This window comes from Pecten maximus, chromosome 17 (genome assembly GCF_902652985.1).
Source record: "Pecten maximus chromosome 17, xPecMax1.1, whole genome shotgun sequence".
Taxonomy (NCBI): Eukaryota; Metazoa; Mollusca; class Bivalvia; order Pectinida; family Pectinidae; genus Pecten; species Pecten maximus.
The window spans coordinates 11,107,624-11,125,699 of record NC_047031.1 but is presented as its reverse complement, the minus strand read 5'-3'; the positions used below and the strand labels follow the sequence as shown (position 1 = coordinate 11,125,699).

At 36.6% G+C, this 18,076-nt stretch overlaps 1 protein-coding gene across 4 annotated transcripts in view; it reads left to right on the top strand.

Annotated features, from left to right (window-relative positions):
- The window catches only part of LOC117315356 (sodium- and chloride-dependent GABA transporter 2-like), a 182,065-nt gene that overhangs the window by 157,539 nt on the left and 6,450 nt on the right, over positions 1–18,076 (top strand). For all 4 annotated transcript variants that reach the window (XM_033869511.1, XM_033869512.1, XM_033869509.1 and 1 more), the window contains 3 exons: positions 7,390–7,502; positions 11,852–12,004; positions 12,215–12,311. In XM_033869511.1, the coding sequence (XP_033725402.1) occupies positions 7,390–7,502; positions 11,852–12,004; positions 12,215–12,311 (363 nt within the window). The remainder of the gene's footprint in view (positions 1–7,389; positions 7,503–11,851; positions 12,005–12,214; positions 12,312–18,076) is intronic.

Sequence of the window (18,076 nt, the reverse complement as noted above, 5' to 3'; positions counted from 1 at the left end):
AGTGTTATTGTTGATCCTTTCCTAATCTGCACACTTTTTGCACAGATATCAAAGTCATCATCCGCTTGGAGATTGTCAGCCATTTGCATCAATTGGCTAGGTCTCTTTCACATGCGCTTACATAGAAAATGTGATTTTCAAAAAATTTGATATGGCAGTGGTATGTGTACTCTGTAAAGTACAAGGTTGGTAACTCCGCCACGAGCGAAACAAGTGCATACTATATACTACAGTAATCTAGAAACATTCATCTTTCACTTACCATAAATGATGTTGCCAACCTTGTTCAAATGCTTGAAATATTGGCGAGACTAAAAGCACAAACCAGAATGCAGAATAATTTTTCTGGATTTTTTTACCAAGTTTATGGCGCATTTTGCCAATCTTGTTTTACTGTTTTTGCGATAAAATTTGTAATATGGCTACATGTTTTCGGATATGGCGGGCCTGAGAACCAATTAACTAATTTTGTATGGCCTAAAGTATGTGGATATTTTTAACTGTAAAACTCAAAATTTTGAGATTCCTTGAACAAGATAATTTCTTCATTGTTAATGGTTTCAGGGTTAAAACCTCCTTTCTTTATGTTCATTATTTCCCAACACTGCCATACAATTGTACTCCCCACTCATTCCCCACAAAAAATTATATGCATAATGCAGAAATTTCCTTCTAATTTGTTTGAACAAAGATTGTAATCAGAATATAATTCATTTTTGGCTCAACTGTATCAGACTCTCAATTTGAAAGGTGCTTATATCTTGTGTGTGTTTTGTTAAATCTTTATTTAGCTCACCTGGCACGAAGGGCCGGTGAGCTTACAGGTGTAGCATTGTATGCCATCTCGCAGCATCCGTCGTCCATCAACATTTACTTTAAATCACTACGAGTTAAAAAGTCCTCAATGGATTTGAACCTAATTTGGTCAGAACAATCCTTGGGGAAAGGGGAACAGATTTTGCATAAATTGTGGCTGTGACCTCCCTTGAGCCTGAGGGGCTGGCCCCAATAGAAGAAATAAAGGTACGTTTAATTCCTTCAAATCGCTACTTGTCAAAAAGTCCTGAATGGATTTGAACCAAATTTGGTCAGAAAGATACTTGGGGAAGGGAAACTTATTTTGCATAAATGGTGACTCTGACCTCCCTTGGGAAAGTGGGGTGGGGCCCAATAGGGGAAATGGAGCTAAGTCAATTAAATTGCTACTAGTCATAAAGTTCTGAATGAATTTGAACCAAATTTGGTAAAAAATATTCTTATGGAAAGGGGAACAGATTTTGCATAAAAGGTAACTCTGACCCCCCTGGCACCAGAGTGGCAGGGCCCAATAGGGGAAATTGAGGGAAATCCTTAAAATTGCTACTTGTCATAAAGTACTGAATGGATTTGAACCAAATTTTTCAGAAACATCCTTAGGGGAATGGGGAACAGATTTTGCATAAATGATGACTCTATCCATCACCCACTCTGGGGCCAGAGGGGCAGGACCCAATAGTGAAAATAGAAGCAAATCCTTTAAATCCCTACTTGTGATGAAGTACTGAATGGATTTGAACCAAATTTGTCATAAACATTCTTAGGGACAGTGGAACAGATTTCCATAAATAGTGACCAGATGAGCAGAGTCTAATAGAAGCAAGTCCTTTTATTTGCTGCTTGTATTTTGAAACTGTTGAGATCCCCACCCCATAACCATGTATAGCATTGTTGGGCATCAAGAGATAAACACAATCCTGATGTAAAAATAAGCCCTGGGGTCTTTGCCCACCCCAAGGGACTTGGTTCCTTTAAACACAATTATGTTGTAAAACAGTCTCTGGGGTCTTTTTGCACCCCTAGGGAACCTTGACTTTGTTTCTAGGTTATGTCTTTAAAGCAGTTGAGATCCCCACCCGATAACCATAAAAAGCAGTGTTTGACATCAACATATAAAGCTATTAGTGAATTGAGCAAGAACGTTATTTTGATGTTTGGTCAAATTCAACCAGATGAGCGATACAGGCCCTCTGGGCCTTTTGTTAAGAATCATTTTTGGATCTTTTCTGATGAAGGTGTACATTTACCTTAAAAATTGTTTTTTGTCTAAGCCATTTGTAATGGAATTTATTTCTATTTTGCTTCTGCACTCACTGACAGGAAGCACAGTAGACATTTGTAAGTTATCTCCCCTGCCTTTTATTGGTTCCTAGTTTGTTTCATAACTTATCTCCCCTTGGCCCCTTAGTCTCTTTTACCTGTCAGTATCTCTGTAGTACTTTCTTTGAAGGCAGCTGCATTTAACGAATATAAATTGAACTATTCTCCTTTGTAAACTTTGAATGTAAAATATCCTGTTTCTAGTGAATTTATTTTGTAAACTTTAGAAATTTAGATAAAGAATAAATAATGAGACCAATGGGGAATTTGGTCCTAATTTTTGACTAGTTACAGTATTTAATAAATTTTGTTTTAAGCCATTAGCCAAAACAGTTTTAAAGCCCTGCAGGAAGGGGTGGATGCCCTATAGTGATCACTGTGTCCGTTCATCTGTCTGTCCATTCATCTTTTATTTTGGTGCAATAAGTTTCCTTTTCCCCAAGTTTCCTTGGGCCGATCAAGCTCAATCTTCATACAATGTTTTCTTATTGAAAATGCAAGCTTTGGATGGCTTTTCTGTGTCAAAGTTCAAAGGTCAAAGGTCAATCTCACCTTTGTTAAATGTAAAAAATCAGTTTCCATGCAATAACTTCAATTTGCTTTTGCCAATCAAACTGATACTTCAAAATGATCTACCTAAAACTTCATACAGTGCTTCCTTATTGGAAATACTTGCTTGGGATTACTTTTCAAGGTCAAAGGTCAAAGTCACTGTTACTTTAAATAGAAAATCATTTTCCAAGCAATAACTCCTTTGGCTGATGCAACTCAAACTTCATAGAATGCTTCCTTATTGAAAGGGCTTGCTTAGAATTGCTTTTCAGCATTAAAATTCAAAGGTCAATGTGACTGTTACTAAATACAAATAAACAAATCACCTTCCATGCAAAATCTAGAGTTTCCTTTGGCCAATCTAACTCAAACTTCTTTCAGCACCTCCATACTTTAAGAGTTTGCTCATAAGTGATGTACAGTTTGCAAGGTCAAAGGTCAAGGTCACTGTTACTTTAAATAGAAAATCTGTGTCCTTGCAATAACATGAGTTTGCTTTGGTTAATGAAAGAGTTGGCTTGTCCTTGATAAACGTCAACCTTGGCAATATGGGCAAATGGCTTGTTGATGATTATGGAGGATATATAGCCACGTGGCGGGGCCTTTGCTGACCTTTAAGTGTTTTAGTTACCTGTTAAAATTCTGGTATTTTGCCAATTTCGTTTCAAGTGACCTTCATTCAGTATGTTGAAATTAACAAATTAACTTAGGGATGTATGTTACTTTTCTATATCTCCTGTCCACTGTCTGCCCAACCCCAGAATGTCTTACTCCTTGCAGAAAAAAGAATAAGAAATAAAAGGTTTGTATTTTGACAAAATAACATTGCTTACATTAAAGAAACAATGATTTGTTTAAAGGCCAGATATAGAGTCAACATACACAGATTTATGCAAGGGGAATACTATAGTAACTTGAATAAAGCTTGCATATATGTATTAAGGGAAAAAACAACTTCTAGTTATCTCAAAGGGAAAGTCTTGCAGGTAACAAAATAAACTCAGTAATATATAGGGCAGATAACTCAACAAAAACTGGCAGATATGTATTAGACAGGTAAAACGAAACCTTACATCTTGTGTAACGAGGAATTCTACTCTTTAACTATCAGAAATGTAAAATAGAAATAAATGGGGTAATTTTAAGAAAAACTCACAGAAATAATGTTATGATGTAACCATGATGCATTAAGCGACAGCACTTTCAGCTGTACTGACACATTTCCAGCTTCTTTCTAAAAGTGTTGTTTGTATAGCATCCCAGTCCTTTAGGTGTTGTGGTACGGATGTTGCATGTTTTTTTGGTGTATGGAAACAGTTTCCCAGTGTTTGAGATGTGAGTGGAGTTTTCTGCTAATAATTATTTTAATTTGGTATGTACTACTTCTTTGTTTAATTTTTTGTGGTTAATTTGATTTTTCTCAGGTGTTATAATGACTTTTGACTGAGTGTAGCTTGTACAATGTGACTCCAATATTGTTATATAGATATGATACTGAGATAATTAACAGTGTATATTAGAGCTTTGATTAATACCTGTACAATGTATACACGGAAATATATCACATATGTAAGTTATTTGTGCATTTTAAATTATGCCTAATTTATATTTGTATAAGAACTAATACAACTACCAATCATATCATGTCGATGGAATCAAGTGTAATAGCATGTAGGAACTTACAAAAAAAATTGCCTTGATGAGATAAAGGCGATTATCTGTCCTTTGTTAAAAATGTGGATGTGATCGTTACTTCATATTTTACTCTGTAAAATAGAAAAAGGAAAGAAATTTTAAATGAAACCCTTATTTACCTTTTTGCTTAGTTTTTAGGTGGTAAAGGGATGAGGAGGGGAAGAGTTTGTCAAACCAGTATAATGTGTCAGGATGTTTATTATTAATTTTTCAGAAAATATTTAGTTAACTTTTTAGCCCACCATCATCAGATGGTGGGCTATTCAAATCGCCCTGCGTCCGTGGTCCGTGGTCCGTCCGTCCGTCCGTCCGTAAACAATTCTTGTTATCGCTAATCCTCAGAAAGTACTGAAGGGATCTTTCTCAAATTTCATATGTAGGTTCCCCTTGGTGCCTAGTTATGCATATTGCATTTTGAGACCAATCGGAAAACAACATGGCCGACAGGCAGCCATCTTGGATTTTGACAATTGAAGTTTGTTATCGCTATTTCTGAGAAAGTACTGAAGGGATCTTTCTCAAATTTCATATGTAGGTTCCCCTTGGTGCCTAGTTATGCATATTGCATTTTGAGACCAATCGGAAAACAACATGGCCGACAGGCAGCCATCTTGGATTTTGACAATTGAAGTTTGTTATCGCTATTTCTGAGAAAGTACTGAAGGGATCTTTCTCAAATTTCATATGTAGGTTCCCCTTGGTGCCTAGTTATGCATATTGCATGTTGAGACCTATCAGAAAACAACATGGCCGACAGGCAGCCATCTTGGATTTTGACAATTGAAGTTTGTTATCACTATTTCTCTGAAAGTACTGAAGGGATCTTTCTCAAATTTCATATATAGGTTCCTCTTGGTGCCTAGTTATGCATATTACATTTTGAGACCTATCGGAAAACAACATGGTCGACAGGCAGCCATCTTAGATTTTGACAATTGAAGTTTGTTATCGCTATTTTTCAGAAAGTACTGAAGGGATCTTTCTCAAACATTTTTGTAAGTTCCCCTTGGTCTGTAGTTCTGCATATTGCATCTTGGGACCAATAGGAAAACAACATGGCCGACAGGCAGCCATCTTGGATTTTGACAATTGATGTTTGTTATCGCTGTTTATCAGAAATTGCTGAAGGGATCTTTCTGAAATTTCATTTGTAGGTTGCCCTCTGTGCCTTGTTATGCATATTTGATTTTGAGACCAGTCAGAAAACAACCTGCCCGACAGGCAGCCATCTTGTATTTTGACAATTGAAGTTTGTTATCGCTCTTTCTGAAATTTCATATGTAGGTTCCCCTTGGTCCCTGGTGTTGCATTTTGGGACCAATCCGTAAACAACAGACAGCCATTATCGCTAAATCTTAAATTTTATATATAGGTTACCCTTGTTTGAAAAGTATTAGAGGGATGTTTCTGAATTTACACAGATTAGTAAGACTTAGAGGAAGGGAAAAGTAGAGAAAAGATCAATCTGACATGGAACCTATAAAGATCATTCAATGGTGGGTGCCAAGATCCCTCTGGGATCTCTTGTTATATAGTCTTAACATTCATTATAGTTTTAAACCACTATCTTATTGTGTGTTTGAATTTGTGTTGTTCAAGCTATTACAAATTATCCATCTCAAGGTCATGACCTCTGACTAATAGGTCTCACACAACTAATTATTTCACTATATGTTATTACCAATGACTCCATCCCCTCAATCGCTCATTATAAGTTCAAATGTTGTGAAATTTATATCAGATTAATGTTTGAAGATTTCCCTACCTGAAAAATGGATATTGGATAGGTTTAATAGCATATAAGAGCACACCAGTACTTGGAAGACAGTAACCCTGACATTTACAGTGGACAGGGGAACCCCCACCTGAGGAATTCCCGCCTGTTTACACCTGGAATCCTACACCTTTCTATTTATACCAGGAGTGTAAATTTTTAATTTTTAAAATCTCAATACCCTACTCTTTATTACCGTATATAGAAAGTACCCATTGCGTGTGTTATTTACTCAGGAAATAGCTACAAACCCAAGAAACACATTTTCTTCAGGGACTTGGTTCAGGTGAAACACCAGCTGATTGGCTGAATTAGTTGTGTGAGACCTGATAATACAGGTGATGTGAAGGTCATCCCCTCAGACTGACAATACAATTGATGTAAAGGTCACAATCTCAGATGGACAATACAGGAGCTGTGAAGGTCATTACCACTGACTGACGATTCAGTGAATGTAAAGGTCACAACCTCAGATGGACAATACAGTTAATGTGAAGGTCACAACCTCAGATGGACAATAATCACAGTTAATGTAAAGACCATGCTCTTGGACTGACAACACAGGAGATGTGAATGTCATGACCTCTGACTTACAATACAGGAAATTACTTTTGAATGGCAATTTAGGTGAAGGGGTTAATTTGGCTGAACTGATATTGATGACTTCTTCTCTGTTACTACCGGTAAGCAATGGATAATGCTGATATTTGTCTGGTAGTATCGTTATGGGGTAGGGGTTCAAAATTAAATGGTGGGGCTGACCAGAGGTCGGAGGAGTGGGGCCAAAATGAGTCCATTTGGCATTATCAATATTGACTACTTCCTCTCTGGAACTAAGCAATGTGTAATATATATTTCAGTGGTAGCGTCCTTAGGTGGGTGGGATTCAAATTTATACAAATAATGGCCTGAGGGGGGCATGGCCAAAACTGGGTAAACAAATAATTTCCTTAAATTTTTTTTTTTAGAAAGTTACATGTTAATTAATTACATTACTGCATGGCACCATACTGTTGTGGCAGATGCCACACTGTAAAAGTGTGTAATTTAACTTACACAGAAGTTTCTGTCATATTTGCTGAAATCCAGTTGAGTGATACAGGCCCTGTGGGCCGCTTGTTGTGGTATATACAAGTTATGATCACTATGTCTGATGTGTTTGAAGGTCGTGGTGTCTAATGTGTTTGAAGGTCGTGGCCTCTATATAGCTAAAGTATTAGTTTCTGTTTCAGGTATCAAGGTTGTGTTCCAAGCCATGCCTGCAGCCTTCTCCATACTCAATATACCAAAGGAATACGCTATGCTCTTTTTCCTGTCTCTCTTCCTCAGTGGAGTCATGTTCCTGGTAAGTCAGGGCTTTAGTAGGGTAGTCAGTATAGTTATTTGTTAATAATAGGAAGTCTCCCTCAAATACTTCCTCTCAGGAATCGTTCAGTTAGAAGTGAGGAGACTAATAACTTGTATGTCTTTGTATAAATACCAATACCAAAGTTTCTTCTTGTCAGATAATATATATCTGATGCAAACTTACCAGCAAAATACTTGGAAAAGTTTCTATATTTGTGATGTAAGTCCCCTATCAAATCTCCTTCATATGAAATGTTCTTAGACTAAGGAAAAAGATTTCCAACTGAACATCAGATCTAAGTTTGACTACAGCTGGTTAAAGTTATTCTCCCTATTTGTGTGGTATCTCCCATAATAGATTATATCATGAACTTGTTCATGAAATACAGCCAGCTGTTTGACCTCTGCAGACCTCTTTCTAGGCCACTTAAGATTTCCTATTATAAACTTGAATCTTTGGTAAGGAAACTGGGAGGACAATATTTTTGTCAGCCCACTATTCAAACATTCATGATTGATACTTAGAATTCAGTCGCTTAACTAAAACATGACCACTTTAATATAAAACCATTACTTCCTGAGTTCGAATTTTTATATACAGTGGACCCTCGATAATCCGAACACCTTCGTTCCCAGTCCAAATCGTCCGGATTACGAGTTTTCCGGACTGCCGAATTTCATATACCAGGTCAAAAAATTGACGTGTAAGAGTTATCTCCCTTGATTATATACAATCCGGGACGTTTCATATAAACACGTCTAATTGTCAGACTTTTTAACAATAAATATACTTATGTTTCTGATATGATTCTTGTTTTGTTTTGTAGAAAGTAAAAAATAAACTATGTTTTTAAAAGAACATGTAAAGTGAAAGTTGTTTTATTTATAGCGGGAATATGTGACCTACAAACAACACACATGTGTCACGTCCCGGAGGTTCACAAACAAGTAGAAGTTACAAACGTTAAATACCTTAAATAAAATACCTGGATTTTACAACTTACCGTCAGTCCATGTTTTTTTATGATTTTTACGTACCAGAAACCCCAAGCTATCTATTTAAAAGTACGCGACACCAGCGAGAACTACCCAAGATGTCCGATAATGATTAAACCCGTATTCACTTAACAATGTGACGCTTAGTTAAGTATCAAACGACTGTTGACTAATTTGTGTGTAATCAACCCAGTTCTTGTGATCACTGTTTAATACGTAAATGTGTATGTAATTAATAACATGCATCTTTCAATGAGTCGTCGTTTCACGTAACGGTGTTACAAAGCCGATATTTGTGTTTACCCAATACAAATATTAATTACCGATTATACATTTATTACATGTATTTGAGATTGATTAATTATCGTATCACGTACTGTATGTTTGTGCATAAATTCTGTAACATTTAGGTCGTAGAGAAAAAGCAATGTACCGTTATAAAAACAAAAGCTACACATTGTAACACAGGTAAACACCCGGGGCTATGACCTCGTGGTGAAAAAATCGTCCGGATTATTGAGGGAAATTTACTAATGAAAAGTACGTTCCGTTCCCAAAATGGGCTTCCGGAATCGGAATCCGAATTTCCGGACTGGTGAGTACAAATAACGTTACGGAAATCCGTTCCCGTGCTTTTCCGTCCGGACTGTGAGTTTTCCGGACTATCCGCGTCCGGATTATCGCGGGTCCACTGTACTGTCAATACATCATTGACACTAGAAATTTGATTAAATATAGCTTTTGTATCTAGTCTGGTTGGGACATTGAGACACACTATCTGTTAGTGTTGTATAATCGGCTAAAAATCAAAATTCATGATTGGTTGGAATCAGCATGCAGAGCAAACTGATCTGATAATCAGTTTTCATAATCGGTTTTAAAGTACTTTCAGGAAATTGTTTATTGTGTTATTAGTAAAAGATTGTTCACTACACAATATATATGTATTTTTAGTGTGAAAAATACATAGACTAGGCAACACTAGACTAGTTGCAGTTTTAAAACACATTGATATAATCAAATGTCTCATTTTTAGCTCACCTGCCCGAAGGGCAAGTGAGCTTATGCCGTGGTGCGGCATCCGTCCGGCCGTCCGGCGTCAACATTTTGATTTAAACAACTTCTTCTCAATAACCAAGAGGCCCAGGGACTTGATATTGGGCCTGTAGCATGCTGGGGTGAAGGGCTACAAAGTTTGTTCAAATAAATGACCTTGACCTTCATTCAAGGTCACATGGGTCAAAAAGGCTATAATCTTCAAACGACTTCTTCTCAATAACCAAGAGGCCCAGGGACTTGATATTGGGCCTGTAGCATGCTGGGGTGAAGGGCTACAATGTTTGTTCAAATAAATGACCTTGACCTTCATTCAAGGTCACATGGGTCAAATAGGCTATAATCTTCAAACAACTTCTTCTCAATAACCAAGAGGCCCAGGGACTTGATATTGGGCCTGTAACTTGCTGGGGTGAAGGGCTACAAGGTTTGTTCAAATAAATGACCTTGACCTTCATTCAAGGTCACATTGGTCAAATAGGCTATAATCTTCAAACGACTTCTTCTCCATAACCAAGAGGCCCAGTGACTTGATATTGGGCCTGTAGCATGCTGGGGTGAAGGGCTACCAAGTTTGTTAAAATAAATGACCTTGACCTACATTTAAGGTCACAGGGATGAAATCGGCTTAAATCTGTAAACAATAATTTTGCGATAGCCATGAGCCTCTGAGACCTGATAGTAGGCCAATAGAATGCTGGAATGAAGGACTAGAAAATTTATTAATATGAATAAACCTAGCTTTCTATGATATTTGAATAAAGAGGTAATCAGCATAGTATCTGTAGAAATGACCTCAATCAACTTCAAAGTTGCCGTAGAGACAAGTGAGCGATACAGGCCCATTGGGACTCTTGTTAAGATTTAGACCAGCTAGTACATAATAGATTGTCTAATTACCGTGAAATATTGTCAGTGACATGTATGACCATTGACATTTGTATCAATTTCTCCTGATTATATACATAAAAGAGAACAATCTCCTGCCAATTAATTGATTATAAATTTTACCATGGAAGATCGGAATCGAAAGGCCTTTCCCATTATTTAATTGATTTCTACCGATCATCACTACAATACGTACCGTATGTGCATAAACAGTGACGCTGACCCCTAAGGGACCAGAGGGGCAGGGCCCAATAGGGGAAATAGAGGTAATTTCTTGAAATTGCTACTAGTCATACATTTATGAATGAATTTGAACCCAAGTTGATCTGAAACATCCTTGGGGGAAGGGGAATAGATTTTGCATTTATGATGATTCTGACCCCCACGGGGCCAGAGGGGCTGGGTCAAATAGGGGAAATAGAGGTAATGCTTTTAAATAACTACTAGTCATAAAGTTATTGATGGATTGTACCCAATTTGATCATAAGCATCCTTGGGGAAAGGATTTTGCATAAATGGTTGTTGTGACCCTCCATCCCATAACCATGTATAGCATCGCTGGGTGTTATAAACACAATCCTGATTTAAAAATAGGCCCAGGGGTCTTTCCCCCATCCCAAGGGACTTGGTTCCTTTAAACACAACCATGATGTAAAAACAACACCTGGGTTCTTCTCGCACCCCTAGAGAATCTGGACTTTGTTTATAGGTTTTATTTTTAAAGCAGTTGAGATCTCCATGCCCTAACCATTTATATGTTACTGTATTTGCTTAACAAACAAATCACCCATGGCCAGGCAGTCTTTCTGTGGTCTGCTACCTGTATAGGACCAACCTGATAATAACATGGCCAACAGGCAGCCATCCTGGATTTTGACAATTGAAGCTTCATTAACAATACTAAATGGCCATTATGGGTATTATAAATCTCAAATTTGAATGTAAAATAATGTTCCCCTTGGTCTCCAGTTGTGCAAGCAAGTCTGATTGAAAGAACTAAATGGATGACACAGAGTATGGCCATCTTGGATTTTGACAATTGCAGGTTGCTCCTGCTATATAGTGTTAAATAAAGTTATTAATGTTTTGAAGAAAGAGTGAAAGAAGGGAAAAGAAGAGAAAAGATCAGTGTTTCATTTGACTGATATTGATCATTCAATGGTAGGCGCCAATAGATCTCTGGGATCTATTGTTTATCGTAAAGTCTTGATTTCGAGAAAATTATCATTCAAATGCAACAAGGCAAAAGGTGGCACAAAGATCATTCATGTCGTATTCCTTAAAGGATCAAGTTGATGCTTTGAAGAATTTGCTGAATTGAATTGATGCTTTGAAGGATTGGCTGAATTGAGTTGATGATTTGAAGGATTGGCTGAATTAATTTGATGCTTTATTTTAATTTTCCAGTCTGTGGGTATGCTGACAATAGTTGACAACATATGTGACAGTTTGTTTTCCCGATCATCACGTTTATCTTCTCACAAGATCCTCGTCAACTTTGTCATTTCATTCGTCATGATTGTACTTGCCCTGGGGGCAGGTTTCATCCACATGACCCAGGTAATTTACCTACTAGCTCACATGACCAAGGTCATTTACAGCTCACATGATGGAGGTTATTACCTTTGAAGGTTATCTGATATTCTGGATATTCTAATATTGGACACATTTTGAATTATCATTCAAACCTAGTATAGAAAAAGTAAAAATCTGTTATTCTGGTAAAATTTGTTGTGAATAGGTACAGAAATATCACACTGTCTGTTGTAGGCCGGCATGTACTACACAGTACTGATGGACCAGTCTGTCCTCAGACTACGCTTCATCACCGTCGCACTGCTGGCATTCTCCATTATCATTGTATATGGTGAGTACATATATATCTGTAGTCTTCTTCATTGTCCTGTGATGTACGTCATGATTTGGTCTTGTAGAGTAATATACAAAAAACAATTAAGAAATTGATATTGACTTTGTATTTTGTGCATTTATCATAAGCAAATACAATGCTTAACTAAAAGTCATGAATCTTGTAGACTGGCCCTAGCTGTCTCTAGAACACTGATAAATAGGTAGACTGGGCCCTGTCTCTATAATATTAATAAATAGGTAGACTGGGCCCTGTCTCTATAATATTAATAAATAGGTAGACTGGGCCCTGTCTCTATAATATTAATAAATAGGTAGACTGGGCCCTGTCTCTATAATATTAATAAATAGGTAGACTGGGCCCTGTCTCTAGAACACTGATAAATAGGTAGACTGGGCCCTGTCTCTATAATATTAATAAATAGGTAGACTGGGCCCTGTCTCTATAATATTAATAAATAGGTAGACTGGGCCCTGTCTCTATAATATTAATAAATAGGTAGACTGGGCCCTGTCTCTATAATATTAATAAATAGGTAGACTGGGCCCTGTCTCTATAATATTAATAAATAGGTAGACTGGGCTCTGTCTATATAATATTAATAAATAGGTAGACTGGGCCCTGTCTCTATAATATTAATAAATAGGTAGACTGGGCCCTGTCTCTATAATATTAATAAATAGGTAGACTGGGCCCTGTCTCTATAATATTAATAAATAGGTAGACTGGGCTCTGTCTATATAATATTAATAAATAGGTAGACTGGGCCCTGTCTCTATAATATTAATAAATAGGTAGACTGGGCCCTGTCTCTATAATATTGATAAATAGGGTAGACTCATACCTGTCAAGTTTCCTGCATTGAACGGGAGACTCCCGAATATTCAATACAAAAATCAAGTTCTCCAGTTTGAAATTAATGACCCGCGCGGGTCCCGAATTTTATTAAATTCTCCAGTTTTCTCCCGCTTGGCCCAAGTACCTCGCCCTCGGACATGACATGCGTCAATTTAACGCTTCAAATTCTGACTAAAACTAGTGTGTATATAAGTCTTTAAACGTTGTCCAATAGACTCAACAAAGGGCATATTAGCTATGGTCAGTGACACTAATTGACCCCTAGAGGTTAATTAAAAGAGTCGGTCAACTGTGACAAACCCCGACTGTCACCATATTGGGTCTCAGGTGAAGTTTCCGATTATTAACATACCTGTAGTAAAATAAGCTATTTGCAACGTAGATTTTTCCAAAGAAGTTATACAAACCCTAAACTAGCCATATTTGCCGACAAATCAGTATATTTTTTTATTGATTTAAGAATGTTGGCAAAGAACTGCACTCAGACTCTCAAAAAAATTGGCACCATGCTGTTGACGGCGGCCATGTTTGTTATGATGAATATTTCTAGCTCACCTGGCCCGAAGGGCTGGTGAGCTTATGCCATGGTGCAGCGTCCGTCGTCCGTCAACTTTTTCTTTCAATTGCTACTAGTCCTAAAGTATTGAATGGATTTTCACCAAATTTGGTCAGGAACATCCTTGGGGGAAGGGGAACAGAATTTGTATACATTTTTACTCTGAACCCCCAGGGGCAAGAGGGGCGGAGCCAAATAGGGGAAATAGAGTTAATCCTTTAAATCGCTACTAGTCATAAGGTTATGAATGAATGAGCTTTGCGGCTCCTTGTTTTATATCTTTACAGCAGTGCATGTATAGGATTTGAAGAAAGGACATTGCGTTGGAGAGAAAGGGCCTGTTTCCAGTAATGTTAATTCTCCATAGGAGCCTGCCCCCGTATAATTTCTTATCTATCTCAACTACAGTTTTTTTCTTTTCCGAAGAATAATTTTACACCTTTCCGACACCCAGATTTCATAATGTCAGTGAAAATGTATTTTAATAAAGTTGTCATTTTGAGCATCAAAGACATAAGGTCGTAAATAAAAGAAGGTTATCTCGAAATTGTAATTCGCAACATAGTATAGATTTCTTTTGATAAATATGTCCAGGATGAAAATGCACTTGCAGAGACACAATTATGAAGAAAAATGACATAAAATTGCAATTTTCTCCCGTTATATAGTTTTGGATGCAAATTTCCATCACAAAATCGGATAGAGCTTTACTTGTTTCATATGTGTACCAAAAATCAGCTAATTCCATGTGGTGGAACGTTATCGCCGCCTGAATGTGGTTGTAAATTGAAAGAAAAGGGGAAATGAGTAACAACCTTGTCTGAAACCCTATTATATAGCTTATTATACACAAAATTTTATATTGAATATCAGAGCGGATATTTTCTTGACAGTTTTATGATATCTTACGACTAAATAAACAGTATCGATATAAAGATTTACACTGAGGACACCCTGATACATGAATACTGTTCTATCTCAAGTTGTCATCTTTTGAATTTTCTGATTGTGTGGCCTTGTACATTTATCCGTATCTTCTTGTCTTTGTTTACGTTTACGGAATCATTGACTCGACGCTAGCTATTCTTGTCTCACTTTCCTTGTTTTATTGTCCCATCTCCAAAGCGTTGTGACTCTGTCAGGGTTGGGACCCTGACTTGTCTCACTTTCTTTGTGCCTGCCGACCACGCCATCGTTCTATTGCGTTCAGGTTCAGTGTGCCAGATAGATCAGGGACAGAGCTAACTTTTCTCCATGCCATCTTATCAGAGAATATGTCAAGGTCATGACCTCGCTATGGGATAAAGAAAATGTTGAAAAAAAAATTCTCGATCTGAGAATTTTCTTCACCGTAAATAAAAGAGTATGATGCACTGAGACGGAATTTGAAAATTTTTTGATCATCGGATAAAATATGACGGAGATATGGCACTTTGAAAATTTCAAAGTTTTCCCCGCCAAAATTAAAAAATTGAGCAAAAATGCCTAATTTTTTTTCAGCTCCTTCATTTAAACACATACAGACTTGATATTTGCCACAACCATAGAACATAAGAGTGGCTACAAAAGAAGTTATTTTTCACTGACCTTGAACTTCATTCAAGGTCAAATAATAAAAAAACAAAAATTAAACAAAAATTCTTTTGAATCAGGTTCGTTCGTTTTTTTCCTTAAACAATCAATGCATCTTGTAGTTCATTGGCGGGGCTCACTTTTCTCCGCGATATGTTATCAGAAAATATGTCAAGGTCAAGGTCTAAGCGCGAGATCAAATCAACGGTTCAAGTTTTATGATCGTGCGATAAAAAATGACGTAGAAATGGCACTTTGAAAAATGTTTGTTTTCCCACCAAAATTCAAATTTTCCCAAAAATGCACTTAATTACCCTCTGCTCCAAAATCTTTACATACACAGATATTATATTTGGCACAGTGATAACATGTACGGATGCCTACAAACTTGATTGCTTTTCAATGACCTTGACCTTCGTTCAAGGTCACAGAGGTCAAATGATCAAAAATCGAAAATTTCAAATTCTCTTTCAAACGGTTAATTTTTATGGAGGCGTTTACGCCTGCCATATTACAATCACCTACGAGTTGTGACGTCACAATCTCTCACTTTCGTTTTCGTTATATTTCCTTTCACAGTTCATTTTGTAGTTTCTTTCGGTTCATATATGATGTAGTTGAACTATATATGCATTTATGAAAACTATCAAGACTACAAATAAAGTGCTATTACATGAAAAAAGTTATATTCAGTATAAATTTCTCTTCGACGGAAGTTTGGAATTTGAGACCTCTCGTGGTAATTTCTGTAACTAGGGGTAATGATTCGCTTAGTTCCAAGTATGAGGCACATCATTGTAGTCCGTCATTCAAAGTAGATGATGTGCACAGAAATGTATTAACTATGCTGATAATGTTGTGAACATTTCAGGAACTATTTTGAATAAACAATAAGAATAATGTCTTGTAAATATCTACATCTGCATCGATTTTTGCAAATCTATATTGAAAATACTGTTTGAAGGGAGGTAACTGCGATATGCTGACGTTACCTTACAGGGGACACTAGTTTAACTACTAGAAATAAAGATGGGATAACAACCAAGCGCAAACAAATTCTCGTTTTTCATAATCTTCTCCGGGGTTTTTTCCTTTGTTTACAACTTGGTAGTTTTTCATGAGATTTAGTCCGAAATTCAGCGATCACCTGATCCGTCTGTTAACGAGACGATGCCACGAAATGTCATACTATGGACCAAAATGTTATCCACTCCAAACCTACATTTATCGACTATAGTTGCCTGAGTTCTATGTAGTGAGCGAGCACGCGGTCAAAATGGCACCTGTTGGATACGGGCTTCGCATGAAGCATCAAAGTGTGATGTCTGTCACTAGAAATTAATATCTATCAACATGCATTAAAGGCAAGTTACTTACAAAGTTTGAATATGTTTGTTGACCCACTGAAATAAGTGTTTGTTTATTTAGGACGAAACTGTTTACGATATGTTATTAAAGCCTCGCCAGACCACAATATTCTACTGCGATAACTGATCGAAGTTCATGTGTTTCAAATCCATGAATCAGTACGTGATGGCGTGATGGAATTCGATCGTTTAGTTTTTAAAACTTAGAAAACAGGCACATATGTCGTGGTGGTAATTTTGTACTGTCTCTTCCCCGACAGAGACAATATGTAGAATCTAGATTTTTGTGATAAGATTTACCGCAGTAGCCAGGTATAGCTTCATACAAAATGATAATTGAACCAGCTTGTCTTATTTATATATTCAGCTATTTAACCTGTTAAAATGTTTTCATGTAGATCTAATATGCACAGAGCTGTGAAATATTTGTATTACATATGCTATTTAAACAATACAAAGTAATTGTAGATTAAAAAAATGTATACAAATTGCTTTTACCCTATTAATACAACTTTTTGTTTGTTTTATACTGTTTTCATGTTATATGATTAATCCATATAATAGGCCTATAAAACTTTCTCAAATATCAATATTCATGTTGGATTTTCATGTCGCAAACATAATAAATCCCTTGAAATAATCACCAATCAGCTTATTGATCTCCAGCAAGTGTGGAAAAATGAAATTCTTTTTGTCAATAATTTCATTTGTTATGAATAAATGTGTAACCATTTGGGTATTTTCAAATATTGACCTTCAAATCTGTTAAAACTATATATATACAAGCAACAATCTGCAGGATGTCAAATATGGAAGACCGTTTCAGGATAAATTAACAAAAATGCTTAAGTACTGTTTCTTATCACGGATCACATATAATAGGGTTTTTGACTATTATGTGTTATTGCTACTTAAGTGTGATTTTTTTCGGCTTAAGTGACAATGCATTTCTTTGCACTTAATTATGTGCAACAGACATCGCGAGAGTTTAATTCACATACATATAGTATACGTATTGACTCCTACAAAAAGAAGCTAATTAGCGAGTGGTTGACCGACAAGAGGCATCCTATCAAATCTCATATTGACTATTCAGATTGCTCTATCATATTTCGTTGTTCCGGCCTGGTGATGAAAAAAAATCATGGCAGTTTGTATGAACATTGTGTTTCATTGTCTGGGAGATATCAACTGATATTAACAATGTCAGCGGTTAGACTGAAAAGATATAGCATTGTTAACAATTGACAAATATATTTTAGGCCGCTCTAGAAAAACATCTGCATTTATGAAAGTAACTAACTCCTTTAATGTTTGTGTCAAAATTAAGTATATATAACGTACAAAAATGTCAAACTTCTAATATTATAGATATGAAACACATTTATGCTGACTGCCTGATGATATAA